This window comes from Panulirus ornatus, chromosome 69, assembly GCF_036320965.1.
Source record: "Panulirus ornatus isolate Po-2019 chromosome 69, ASM3632096v1, whole genome shotgun sequence".
Taxonomy (NCBI): domain Eukaryota; kingdom Metazoa; phylum Arthropoda; class Malacostraca; order Decapoda; family Palinuridae; genus Panulirus; species Panulirus ornatus.
Window position 1 is genome coordinate 19,000,213 of NC_092292.1, and position 13,592 is coordinate 19,013,804.

Consider the following 13,592-nt stretch of genomic DNA (forward strand, 5'->3'; position numbering starts at 1 on the left):
CTGATCAATTTCGTCAGATGGTCGTTTTGTCGCAATACGCAATCAAATGACCTCGCAAAGACAGAAGAACAATCTAAATCCCAACTTGCCTTGGTTTGAACACAGCTGTTAACTCATTACATCAATATAGACAGATGTTCGACTGCTCTTGCAGGAATGTGTTTATCATCACAGAAGATTCATGGTGACAGAGATTGGGAATTTTGGTCAGTCTGTTTGTTCTTACATGAAATGATGAGGATACTAATGTGTTTATAAACAGTGTTTATAGTCTGGGGCTCTGAGTGTAGTCTTGGTCACAGCTGAACGTGACGGGGCAAAGCCGGACTGGTAAAGATTATTCACGATACTGGTAACGCACTCTGATGACTCATACATCTCGCTAAAGAAAAGAAAGAGAAGGTCCAGTGCAGGTCCTGTGCATTTCCGTAACTGTTGCAATACGGGGGTGGGGGTGGGCGAGTCCTTCGCTCGCGGGGGACCTCCGGCTCTTGAATGGTCTTTACCTATGACGAGATTTTTGCCATTAAGCAGGGCAAACGCGTAGCCCTCACCGCTGGAAAAATCTAGAGGTGAAAATAGTCCCATGTTGAGTGTTAGTTGTAAGATGGTGAAGTCGTTTATTTGTGGAATGAATACTAAAAGTCCACGTGCATGAGAAACGTGTGTGTGTGTGTGTGTGTGTGTTCGTCCTATCTATCTATCTACCTTACTGCTATAGATATAGTGTTTACATAACCCACTGACGATCTCTGCATAAGGACCAATAATCTGCCATGCCCACCACGTCGTGATGTCTGCCCGACCCTGACTGGTTGAATTAGTAACTTCCTTTCCAATTGGTGGACGTCAGCGGCACCTGTTGCCGTGAGGCTAGTATTTCATGAGCCTCATTACCACGAGTGAGGTCTGTTAATGAACATGTTAATTAAGAAACTTAGCATTAAGTGCTGTAGCGAACGTGATTGCCGGCTTCCTGAAATGTAAGGCAATTATGCACACAAGTTGAAGCTCCTCTGCAACTCTTGTCTCTCGTACTCTCTGCACATGACAAGGGTTTTGCTTGGCGCCTGTAAAGTGATGAATATTTCCAGTGTCATTCTACGTAAAATAAGTAAAGTAAATAAGCAAACACCAACTTCTGCATTAGAAATGGTACTTATGAACGTGAGGATATAAGCTGGTTCTGTTATCATCAGCAACAACATCATTATCATGCACACTCATAAGTCCGACGTGTCTTTCATCCAGTAAACGGGAGCAAACTGTTAACTCACATTCTACGTTGGGCGTGTCCCTTTCAGGGGCTTACCAGGCAGCACGAGAGTGGCCATCAAGCAAGCACCTAACCTTAAGATCTGGGTCAAAAAGAAGCGATTTGCATCCATGTCCGGTAGGAAGGCAGATCATACCAAAATTATATACCACAGCTCAGTCTAGGTCCTTACGTATACCTTACGATGGTTTCTGTGGTCTTCTACCCCCACAGCTCAGTCTAGGTCCTTACGTATACCTTACGATGGTTTCTGTGGTCTTCTACCCCACACCTCAGTCTAGGACCTTACGTATACCCCACGATGGTTTGTGTGGTCTCCTACCGCCACAGCTCAGTCGAGGACCTTACGTATACCTTACGTTGGCTTCTGTGGTCTTCTACCCCCACAGCTTGGTTTCATACCTGCTCTCTGGGTCCACAATTTAGTTCTGTGGCGAGAGAAGTTCATATTGCAATGTGGGTAACATGTTTCTGAAACACTCTGTTGTGTAAGTGACACAATTTTAGTGGAGAACGTCTCGTGGAAAATCTTGAAAACTTGAGCCTATGTCCCAAGGGAATCCAATCCTCAGTAAATCATTCAACATTATCAGGTCAATTACCGCCGTGTATGGTTCAATCCGAAGCGAATCCAATGATGTTAATATCAAACCTTTTGTGGAATGTGGTGATGATCAAAACAGTGAAGGATTACTTTAGGAGAGTTTGCTTTCAAAATCGGATTGACACCCGATCCTGTAAAGATTTCTAGTTGTCTCGAGACGCTAAAATGAAATGGTGAAGACCTGGCAGATAAGCAGACGAACAAATACACGCACCAGACGAACGAAATTCCGGTAAATCTAGCGAGAAATCACAGATTTTAATCTCGACAAAGGGCCTTGCCCGGGACCCACTCAACATCAGTAACGAAAGCCCTACTGAAACAGTCGGGAAATTCAGCTGAAGGTGTAGAGTTCATCAGCAAACTAATGTGTTACCGTATTACATGCGAAACATTCATGCAAATCAGGCTTTCGGCTCCCGAGAGAGAGGTCTGGGCTCGAGGTAGCCTTTTCTGCACCAAACTTTACCACTAGTTTAACCCAGTCGTCCCCACAGCAGCAGCTTGTGAAACAGCAGGACGCTGTGGCAGGGTGCTAGAATAGAAATGATAACATTACGTAACTAGACGTGTTCTACCCTATAATCATCGTTGATATTTAGGTTGTGTGTGTGCGTGTGTGTGTGTGTGTGTGTGTGTGTGTGTGTGTGTGTGTGTGTGTGTGTGTGTGTTAGTTATTCATTTAGGTCTGTCAACTGCCAGAGTCATTAAGGCCATTATTGTCAAGCTATACATCCACCAACCGAAAGATCGACAACATCTTCTTCAAGTGTTAAGGATAATCACCTGATCACATACACTATCAACATACCTGTGGCCCATGTGTGTGTATATATGTGTGCTCTTGATTACTATGGAGAGGGATTTCTTCACTTGTGTTGCCCCGCCTCTTGACCCGTATATATGCATCATGTGTTTACTATCATGCATGTAAGCATGCACAGACAGCCTGAGTAATTAACTCATTTATTGACAAGTCCAAAGGGAAGGGTAAACAGCTAGGGTGAGTGTGGGCCGACTTCGAACTCTTACGGGTCCGACTCCAGGCTGGTCCGCACTGACAGTCATTCTTCTTCCATCCACTGACGCCTCCTCACTGCAGATTTCACCCAAGGTCTTAACATAACATCCATCTGACTCTGGAACTCCAACTTTCCAGTCTATATTCCTGGAGACCTTGGTCGATTATATAAAGTTATCAGCTTTGTGTCCAGTCTTAGGGGGTTTGGTTTCCTCTCTGGTTCCGCTGCGACGCCACAGCCGACCACATACTGAGGTTGGGTAGCTACTAGCATTATACAGCTGGGTCTGCCGGAACAGTAAGCTCCACTGGGATTATATGACCGGGGACTGTAGTCACAGTAAGCTCCCTGGGGGCTATGTTGCCACGTTTGCTTCCCTTATTCACACTATGACTCGGCCAGATGAGGTACATACCCCTTCCCTGAGGGGTACAACGACGCAGGTAGGACACAGAAAGGTACCCTCTGCGGGTTAGTTCATTACCAATGACCCGGTTCAAGTTGGAGGAAAAGCATAACTACGTCGTATATCTTCGAAGTTCGTTGAGGCTGGTATGGGCAGGTGAGTAGCCTTAGGAGGGGGGATAAGGACGTACAGGATGAATTGGATGAAGGGAGGAGACGGAAGATATAAAACAAAAAGGAAAGTGAAATAAAGAAAGAAAAAAAGGGTCGAATACGAATAGGTGAAAGGGGGGAGGGGATATAAATGAGGAAAGAAGATATTAACAACAGAAAGAGGCAAGAATTAAAAGCAGAAAAGTGTTGAAGAGACATGATGTAGATGGAGCAGCAACACTTAGAACAAATGTACACAAAGGATGATGAGGAGAAGATAATGAAGAGAATAAGTAGAAAAAGAAGAAGTATATTTCCACTCACAGGATCTTTGTTCATCATAAACCGTCCTCGTGAAGCAGTCTGAAAAAAAAAATAATACAATACTTCCAATAATTCACACCATCAAACGACCTCTTTATACTTAAGATGACTACGTAAAAACTACTGATTCTCTTCAACTGTTGGGCTTAAATTCGAAACTATCGTCGGATCGGTGGAATTCACACTGAAATGTTTCTGAAACTTTTCAGTGACCCGCTAATGCAGGGTACACCTTTCTCTTCTGTCGACAAACATAAACTAAACATGAGACCGTCTTACGCAACACGGGAGGGGAGTTTGCAGGTCATGATGTCAAAGCAGGAGTTTGGTACCAGCACTTGTAGCCACGGTATCACGACATCATATCATCCACTTTCATAATCATAATCACAGAGGTCCCTCCCATACCCCCCACATGACGAATGCAAGTGTTCAGTGCGAGAAAATTCATCAAATCTTACAAAAGTAGTCGACTTAATTTGTCTGGTTTCCACAAAATGTTCACTCATCTTCAAGTAACCCAGAAGAGTTATTACTCTCTACTATGTCGGTTAGCCACATAAGATAGATGCAGAATTATGTGTGAATATCCTGAAATAGATAGGCTCGCATCTGATTCATTTCTTCAAGTTTACGGAATTCGTTCAATAGTAAAAAGAAAAATAAGCTTCCAGTAAATATAATCTTTACTTTCCCTCGTCCTCTGGCTCGTCCATTTTAATTCGCTGTTACCATAGCTGGCGTGAGCGCCCCCTGACACCCTTAGGACCCAGACTCCTGTTCACTCACCGTCAATTACTGAGTTCAGTCCTGTCGTCAGTCACGTGAACTTGCAAACAGCAAACGATACCTTGTGGTACAACACCCCAAACGAGCAGAGTGTAATCAAGTAAAACTGCTAATAAAACAAAACTGCATGATACTGGAAAGTTGGCGTTGATAGGTTTCATTAATAATTAAATATATAAGTATTGAGACAGATATACAATATCAAAATGATAGATATCAGTCTTGTCATTTAAAGGACTGCAGTCGTTTTTGTCATGTTATGATGATATTGCTAGTGCTTGTGAAATATGGGTGAGACTAAAAATACTTCGAGGAGCTGAGTAATAACTTAGACATATAATGATTCTTGAAAGAGTCTATAAACTGATAAGATATTGAAATTAAAGTAATGAAATAAGAATAAACAATGCATTTTTTCAAGGGAAAACGAGTCATCAACACACTAAGACATTTAAATCCCTAAATTTTCTTTTGCAATGAATCGAATAGTCAAGGAAGAACTTAGATTTAGACACAAATGAAAGGTATGAAATGTTTTTTACTGCAAAATACCTGTTGATTATACAAGTATTTCTGAACTTTCACTGTTAGATGTGGCACCACCGCCATAGCAGACGACCCACTCGTTGTTGTTATCGTGGGATTAGTACGACGTAGAGGACTGTACTGTCTGTTGTCGTCTGACCTTTTTCTTCATTACTGTCTTATTTCGTCACTATGAGGCTCTTCAGTACCGTCATTCTTCTCGGATTAGTTGGGCTATGCTTTGGCAAGTATGAATTTTGTTTGAAAACTAGGAGATCCGAGAATTTTTTGAAGTAATCGAGTGTTTTCGCGATTGTTGCTACACGCATTGTTGAGCACTCCATTGGACGTGATCAGCCGTTGTCAGACATGGACTTAGCCAGAGGGACTTGTTAATATCAGAATGTAAGTTTATGTCAGATTAAAAGTCAAGGTCTGTTAAGGGTTCTGCAGTCAGGAATGATCTAACAACTGGGGGAAATGTCTTATGTAAATGATTAAGTCACGAGGGTAGGTAGTCCTCTTCGAAATATGCCTTTTAAATGTCCACAGATACTGAACAGTGAGGTGAAAGGTCTGATTAGGTTAATACAACAGAGGCTTAAGTACTGTTGTGGTCCTTGTGCTGCCCTGTATCCATGGCGGCCTACAAGCCACTGTTGTGCATCAGCTAAAAACTACCCCTGCTGGACTAGTGTCCCGAGTGACACATGACAGACGTGAGGCTAATCAAACCTTTCCATTAGGGTTAGGATGGAACCTTTGGTATGTCACATTAGCTCATATGTTAATATAGGTTAAAACGTATGGTAATTACATTAGTGTAGAGGCTATGACTTGTTAATAAGGTGAGAACCTGTGGTATGTTACACTAGATTGAGTTACAAACTATTTTAGGTACCTGCCAGAGCATCTTTGCAGACTAATTTACAGTGTAACTAGTAGAAACTAGTAAGTTACCAGTTTAACTATGCGTCAAAACTGTCCTTGGATACAGAGTAATGTAAGAGTATAGAAAACGCCTGCAAAGTGTGGTATGGAACATGACTGGATGTTTTCAGTAATGTTTCATATCACATGTTGCAGCTCTTATTCTGTTTTCTAACGTCACTTTACATCCAGATATTGTTCTGATGCATAACTGATGCATAACTTAATTTGGGATTTTACTGTTTTATACTATTGACATTGTGAATTCGTTTTCCGAGATAAACTATAAAAGCAGTCTTCCAAGTTGTTCTAGTTATATTGTTGGTGGTTATGAAAATTAGGGAAAATGTGAGGTTTATTAATGGGAAAGTAGGTTGAATACATGTTTGAAGTAAAAGAACCAACATAAATCTTGCCTACCCTTCCATTGCATCCAAGATTAAGTAGAAGCCTGTTTAGTTCAACACAAAAAGTAACTTTAGGAAAGGGCTGCTTGTTTTGAGTGACATATATAGTTCGTGATTACAAATATACCTGCTGATGTCAGCAGTATCACTGATACAAAGTTAGTAGGGTATATGGATTCAAGCAAAGATTCTGAGCATTACAGAGAAGTTTTTTTAATTACACATATGAAGTGAAAGAGATGAATGAAATTCAGTATTGAAATATTTAAAAGTGCTCAGTACTGTTAGAGAAAACAGGGTACATTGTTTTAGGTTATCAGTACAAATATTGAGAAATTATGTGAGAGATCATGAAGCATTGATGAGCATGACATAAAACAAAGACAGCATTGTGTAAATGAGTTGTGAAGCTATTAATATTTCATCTGCTGTGTCCATATCTAGGAATTGCTTTCATGTTAGATGGTTAGAACATGTTTTATTTTCACTGTTCTAGTGCCAGAGATGTCTAGTTTTAGGACTGATTTATTGTCAGGTAACTCATATACTCAGTATATGTGATGTACATTTTGAATTAGTGCTAATATTTATTTTACAGGTGCTGGAGGTGGCATGATGTCAGGCAAGAGCAGTAGTGGAGGTAGGTTCACAGTGGAAGGAAATGATGTTACATATGCTGGCCAGCACTTTGTGGCAGAAGGAGACAAGTTTTCTATCTTATGCATCGTTGGTGTAAATAATCATCTGCAGTGGACATTCAATGGCAAACCTATTGTGCCAGGGGAGGCGGGGTAAGGGACTTGAGCATGTTGAGGACAGTAGTCATGCTTCTGAAATTAATGAAAAATATTGGCAAAGGATCCTTGGATGTTAAACCACAATACTTATGTTGATTATATAGTATTAAGAGATATATCCTGGATATTTAAGAGTGTTCTGTGTTCGGGTGTAGATAGTCAGGGTTGGACATGCAGCATAACTTGACTAAGGGATAAGTGAGAATATAGGGATTGGATGATTATGGAAAATAAGATATAGTAAAAGGATCACTGCAATTCAAATACTCATTTTACAGGTCTGCCTTTCCTCAAGTACTCATGTTTATTCCAAGAAAGTATTATATTTATAAATTAGTATATTTATAGCATATTGTTCACATCAGATATACTATGGTAGAAGGTCCTGGACGACAAGGATATGTTGTGAGTCGGTTAACTGTGGTGAGGGCTCATGCCTTCCATGCTGGGGAGTACAAGTGTACACCACACAACAAGGAATCACACTCTGTTTTTGTTATAAGTGGTAAGAGTAGAAGCAGATGGCTACACTTGGTATTACAGTGATAAGAGGGTATATTAAGTACATTCGTTATATTAGCAGTAGTAAGTAATGATCAAATAACTGCTTTTAAGCGTTTTTAACTGCCTCCCTCTTAATAAGGTTTATTTGATTGTTGTAGCAATGGTGATTTTATCCTGCTTGGAGGTTATTCATATTATCATTATAGCTTTTTAATCTATGTTAAATACCTTGTATAATTTGGATGAAAAAGTATACCATTTTTGTAGGTCAAAACTTTCAGTAGTAATTGTGACTAGATACTTTTGTTAAAGCAGTAATAGTCTAATAGTTTGAAATTTTGATCTCAGTAGTTCTTTTAACAGTTCGTTAAATGCATCGCATTATTATTTTTGCTTACATCATGACATATCAGATACTGCTTGACCACCGCCATCCAAGATATAGTATAAAAAAGTATCAAGTATCTTTCCATATCCAGTAACTAAGTCTTGCTTCATAGTTGGGATTCCTAATATACTTAGCTTTATTTGCATACCTTTAAACACGGAATAGATTGAAAAATAGTTTTGTAATTTTTGGAAAACATTAGATTGCAAATCATCTCTTGCTTTTCTTATCATATGTAGCTCAGAATACAAAATTTGATATCTACTTAGAGTCTGATGTGAATGTGAAAACAGATTAATTGTATTTGATAGTTAATCAAGAGAGAGAGAGAGAGAGAGATAGAGGAGAATTCTTGAAGTTATACAGCATAGTTTGCTCTAAGATTAACACTGGAAGATCATTGCCTTGAATTGCTGAGGAAGATCTGCTTTGATGCATATAGAGCTTGTGGTCCTTCCTTTATTAGCTACTCTTAAACAGTGAGTTTGATGTTTTTGTAAAAAAGTATTAAGTGAATAACGAGATTGTTGTAACATGATGTATACTTGGAAAGATATAAGTACTTTCAGAAGAACTTTTGCAATAAGAGGTTATTTTTGAGCATTGGAAATATATCTACCTTGCCCAGCAAAAAAGGCTGTAGTATTAAGACATTAGATAGCTAGAGGGTCAAAGAAGATATGAATTAGGAAAGGAATTCATGCAAATTGTATGATATATATATATATATATATATATATATATATATATATATATATATATATATATATATATATATATATATATATATATGTATATATATCCCTGGGGATAGGGGAGAAAGAATACTTCCCACGTATTCCCTGCGTGTCGTAGAAGGCGACTAAAAGGGAAGGGTGCGGGGGGGCTGGAAATCCTCCCCTCTCGTTTTTTTTTGTTTTTTCCAAAAGAAAGAGCAGAGAGGGGGGCCAGGTGAGAATATTCCCTCAAAGGCCCAGTCCTCTGTTCTTAGCGCTGCCTCGCTAATGCGGGAGATGGCAAATAGTATGAAAGAAAAAAGAAAGATATATATATATATGTATATTTTTATTATGCTTTATCGCTGTCTCCCACATTAGCGAGATAGCGCAAGGAAACAGACAAAAGAATGGCCCAACCCACCAACATGCACATGTATATACATAAACGCCCACACACGCACATATACATACCTATACATTTGAATGTATACATACATGTACATATTCATACTTGCTGGCTTCATCCATTTCCGTTGCCACCCACCACACATGAAATGGCGCCCCCTCCCCCCATGCACATGCGAGGCAGTGCTAGGAAAAGACAACAGAGGCCACATTCGTTCACTTTCAGTCTCTAGCTGTCAAGTGTAATGCAGTCTCTAGCTGTCAAGTGTAATGCACCAAAACATGGAAGTGGAAGTAAGTCACAGGGTGGGGGAGGGGCTGAAAGTTCTGGGAGCGATGAAGAATATATGGAAGGAGAGGTTATCTCAAAGAGCAAAAATGGGTATGTTTGAAGAAATAATATTTCCAGTATGGTTGTGAGGCATGGGCTATAGTTGTACAAAGGAAGGTGTATGTGTTGGTAATGAAATGATTGAGGACAATATGTCCTGTGAGGTGATTTAATCGAGTGAGTAATGAAAGGGTAAGAGAGATGTGTGTGTTTATTGAAATGGTATGGACTTATGGATAGAATGAGTGAGGAAAGGTTGACAAAGACGATACATGTGTCAGAAGTCATGGGAACAAGAAAAAGTGGGAGACCAAATCTGAGGTGGAAGGATGGAGTGAAAAAGATTTTGAGCGATTGGGGCCTGAACATACAGGAGGGGTGCGGCATGAAAGGAATAGGGTGAATTGGAAAGATGTGGTATATTGGGGTTGAAGTACTGTCAATGGACTGAACCAGGGCATGTGAAACATCTGGGGTAAACCATGGAAAGGTCTGTGGGGCCTGGATGTGGATAGGGAGCTATAGTTTTGGTGCATTGCGCATGACAGCGAGACTCGGTGTGAACAAATGTGGCCTTTTTGTCTGTTTTCTTGAATAAAGGCAAGCAATTATGAAATGTACATGTGTACATATGTATGTGTATGTATATGTTGATATGTATATGTGCTTGTATAGGCATTTATGTATATGTGTGTGTATATGAGTGGATGGGCCACAATTGAGCTCTTGACCAAGTATATTCCTATGAGTCCACAGGGAAATGAAACACAAGAAGTTCCCAGGTGTACTTTTGTGTAATAATCACATCATTAAGAGGACTAAACTTTATTTTAACACCAGATTTGTATTGATCAGGAAAAATACTTATTATATTGAGTCTTCAAAGGAAATCTATTTTTCATAGAAAATTACCAGAAATTGAAGGTAATAGTTCAGGAGATTTTTTAGCTCAAAAAACTTCTTGTTTCAAGATTTAAAGACAAGATATTCAGACATTTCTATACTTGAAATAATCATGGAACATGTATCATAATCCTTTCAGTTACAGATACATACCCAGTAAATATGATGCAAAGGATCAGAAAATATTTTAAAATTTACTTCATTTAACAGCTTAATTGGTGTCATTAAGAGGACTAAATGTGATTTTAACACCAGATTTGTATTCAGCATGAAAAATACTTCTTATAATGAGATTTTAAAGGAAATCTTATTTTCTGAGAAAAATACCAAAAATTGAAGGTAATAGTTAGTAGCGTGCATATCTCAGGTAGGGCAGGTGCCCTGGACACCATTTGAAGGGGGCGCCACTCAACAGGTTTGTGTTTTGACATATGCTTCCTGATTGACGTTTCTAATGGTTTTGTTTTTTGATAAAAAAAAACTTGCCTACTTTTCATCTATAGTAATATTTTGCTATCAGTTGCATTACCACTTCTACATTACAATTTTGATCAAATAAGTCTAACTTTAAGTCTTCAAGTGTTTATGTAAATTTAAGTTTGGCCTAACTCTTCAATAGTTTATAATTACATTGTATATATTTTTATATACATCCGCTGTATGTACATCTTTAATCAAGCCAGGGGTGCAATTTCAGTGCTTGCCATTAGCGCTATTTCCCCTAGATGCGCTCCTGTATGTGGATTCCATTTAATGAATGGCAAGCAAGTGAGCAGACAAACCATTTTTTCGTAAAAGAACATGTAAAAGGCTAGTTTTAATCCATGGGACTTGACTCGCTAATTTTTTCTTAGATAAAATGTTAAGTAAACTGTTATACCAGTACAGTACTGTATATGTACATGGACATGGTTGGAGATAGAGGAGGGAGTGACCAACAGTGATCAAATTAGTGTGCCTGTAATATACAGTGTATTTACATGGGGTGAGGTGGAAGTGGAGGGTAGAATGCCTGTCATCTTAAGTGGATTTTCATAGGATCATCATCACTGAAAATACCCAATACTTTTTTAATGAGTTTGAAAGCCTGCTTTATTCATGTCATCATTACAACACATGGTTCTTTTTAAGAGTGACTGTTAGATGGTGATTGTTAGAAGTATATTTGTAGTATTACTGTGCCTTCAGCCTCAACTCTTTATAGATTAATGGCTGTAAGCATTATTAAGCTGTAGTATTTTTTCTTCTATAACATTGCTTAAATGCAAGTGTAGTTAATGCTGCACTCATTTAAATGTAGTTGTTCACTGTTATTGAACTAATAGCATAAGTACCCAATTAGAAAATGATATGCTGGAAACCTGGCATATGATTTTGATATACTGTACGCAAAAATATGAATTATCAATGCCATTGTTGTTAATAAAAATCATAACAATGGTATTTGCATTTATTATTTTTTCACATCATCAAAGTAAGTGATGCAATACATGCCTATTTTTAATTTGTTATAAGATTAAGTGAATATCATGGTGCATCAAAATTTTGCATTACAGGCTCACTCACAGAAACAGAAGGAACTCGTCTTTTTGTAGAAAATCAACCCCTCCTGTTGACTTGCATCTACAATGCTACCAACCTTTCAACCACATGGTGAGTTACAGCAGTGAATATGGAAACATGCAAGGGTGTTGAAAGACCTAGCACTTTGTTCTGAGATTCCCTGTGCCTGGGAAGTTCTTGAAATTTATGTAGTAATGCTGAATAATATTCTCTATTAATTTGTAAAATGAGCAAAAATATCCTTCATAGGCATTCTGAATGTTGTGAATTTGAAGTTTTTAGTTAAAGAGCATGTATGTATAGTTACAAATTTTTTTCTATATTTTTGAAGGGAATTTCACAGTTATGAAGCTCCAATTTTGGTACATTCTTTGGTGTCTTACAATTTTTTTTTAACTTCTGCTTGATGTTTTCATTTACCATGCCCTTATTCTGCTTATTCCATTTATTTACCACTCTTATACTTCAGTGCATCTTTTTGAATAATTTTCATGTATAATTTTCATTCTTAATTTTGAAGAACTGTTCTCTTCATCATTTATGTGGTCGAGATGTAAAGGATTTGATCAGGTCTCCACTAACTGTCTTCCATGGTAGAAAATTTTAAGGCCTTTAGTCTTTACCAGTAACTAAGCATTCTTAATTCTGTGCCTATCTTTGTTACCCTCTCAAGATGTTCTCTTTTAGCTCTGTGCTTCTATAGTTGTGTTGACCTAACATGAAAAGCATATTCTAGGTTTAGTGTTATGAAGGATGTGGACAGCTTGCTAAAGATTTCCTTATCCATGAACTCAAATGCATTTATGAAATGTGCTAGATGATAGTTGGTCTTCTTAAACTGTTCTCTTAGAGTGGGACCATGGCAATTATGTTAGGGATGATGTTGAGTTCCATGTTTATCTTACATTCTTATTTCCTGTTAGATGATATTCATAATTTGGCCTTCTTTTGCTTTGACCTATTCTCATTACACTTATTTGGTTGAATTTCATCAACCATGTTTCAAGTTTTTTCTCTTTTCAGTATATGATGTTGCTTCTCTGGTCTTGAACCATTTTCTATCATGTATTTTCTGCAGGATGAAAGATGGAGTTGAGCTCAACGAAGATGATCGTATCAAACTCTTTTCAAACACTACCTTGTACATTGCATCCACAAAGAAAGAAGATCTTGGCAATTACACCTGTAAATCTGGGGACATGGTAGAGCCAAAGCTCTTCAATGTTGTTGGTAAGACCATTTTGTATTGTTTGGTTGATTTTAATGGATTGTGTGTTTTTACATTTGCCATTGGGATGAACGTCTTACATCTTATTTACCAACCTTTCAGTAACTGTAGGCACGAATGACATGTGCAGGCAGTGAGCTTCACAAGACAGAACAAAAAACTTGGTATACAGACTTAAACCTGCATGTTGTGCAAGGAGAGTTGTGTTCCTTCTTATTTTTCCTCATCATTAAAGATTTTGTTCTCAAAATGAAAGGATTTATTGGAGTACCCTATTGGCAGACAGTACTAATTGTCTATGAACCTGTGATAAGGAAGA

General features: G+C 38.4%; 2 protein-coding genes across 4 annotated transcripts in view; one reads left to right on the top strand and one right to left on the bottom strand.

Moving 5' to 3' along the window:
- The window catches only part of LOC139747675 (uncharacterized), a 90,524-nt gene extending 87,385 nt beyond the window's left edge, over nucleotides 1-3,139 (bottom strand). The window contains exon 1 of the mRNA XM_071660250.1: nucleotides 2,692-3,139. Coding sequence (XP_071516351.1) covers nucleotides 2,692-2,810 — 119 coding nt within the window. The 5' untranslated portion in view covers nucleotides 2,811-3,139. The remainder of the gene's footprint in view (nucleotides 1-2,691) is intronic.
- The window catches only part of LOC139747676 (neuroplastin-like), a 73,037-nt gene that overhangs the window by 52,801 nt on the left and 6,644 nt on the right, over nucleotides 1-13,592 (top strand). Inside the window, exons 1-4 of one of the 3 annotated variants that reach the window (XM_071660253.1) lie at nucleotides 5,198-5,342; nucleotides 7,034-7,075; nucleotides 12,039-12,135; nucleotides 13,124-13,275. In XM_071660253.1, coding sequence (XP_071516354.1) covers nucleotides 5,291-5,342; nucleotides 7,034-7,075; nucleotides 12,039-12,135; nucleotides 13,124-13,275 — 343 coding nt within the window. In that variant the 5' untranslated portion in view covers nucleotides 5,198-5,290. Of the gene's footprint in view, nucleotides 1-5,197; nucleotides 5,504-7,033; nucleotides 7,076-12,038; nucleotides 12,136-13,123; nucleotides 13,276-13,592 lie in introns of those variants that run through there. The other 2 variants (XM_071660254.1, XM_071660252.1) reach the window with 2 other exon arrangements.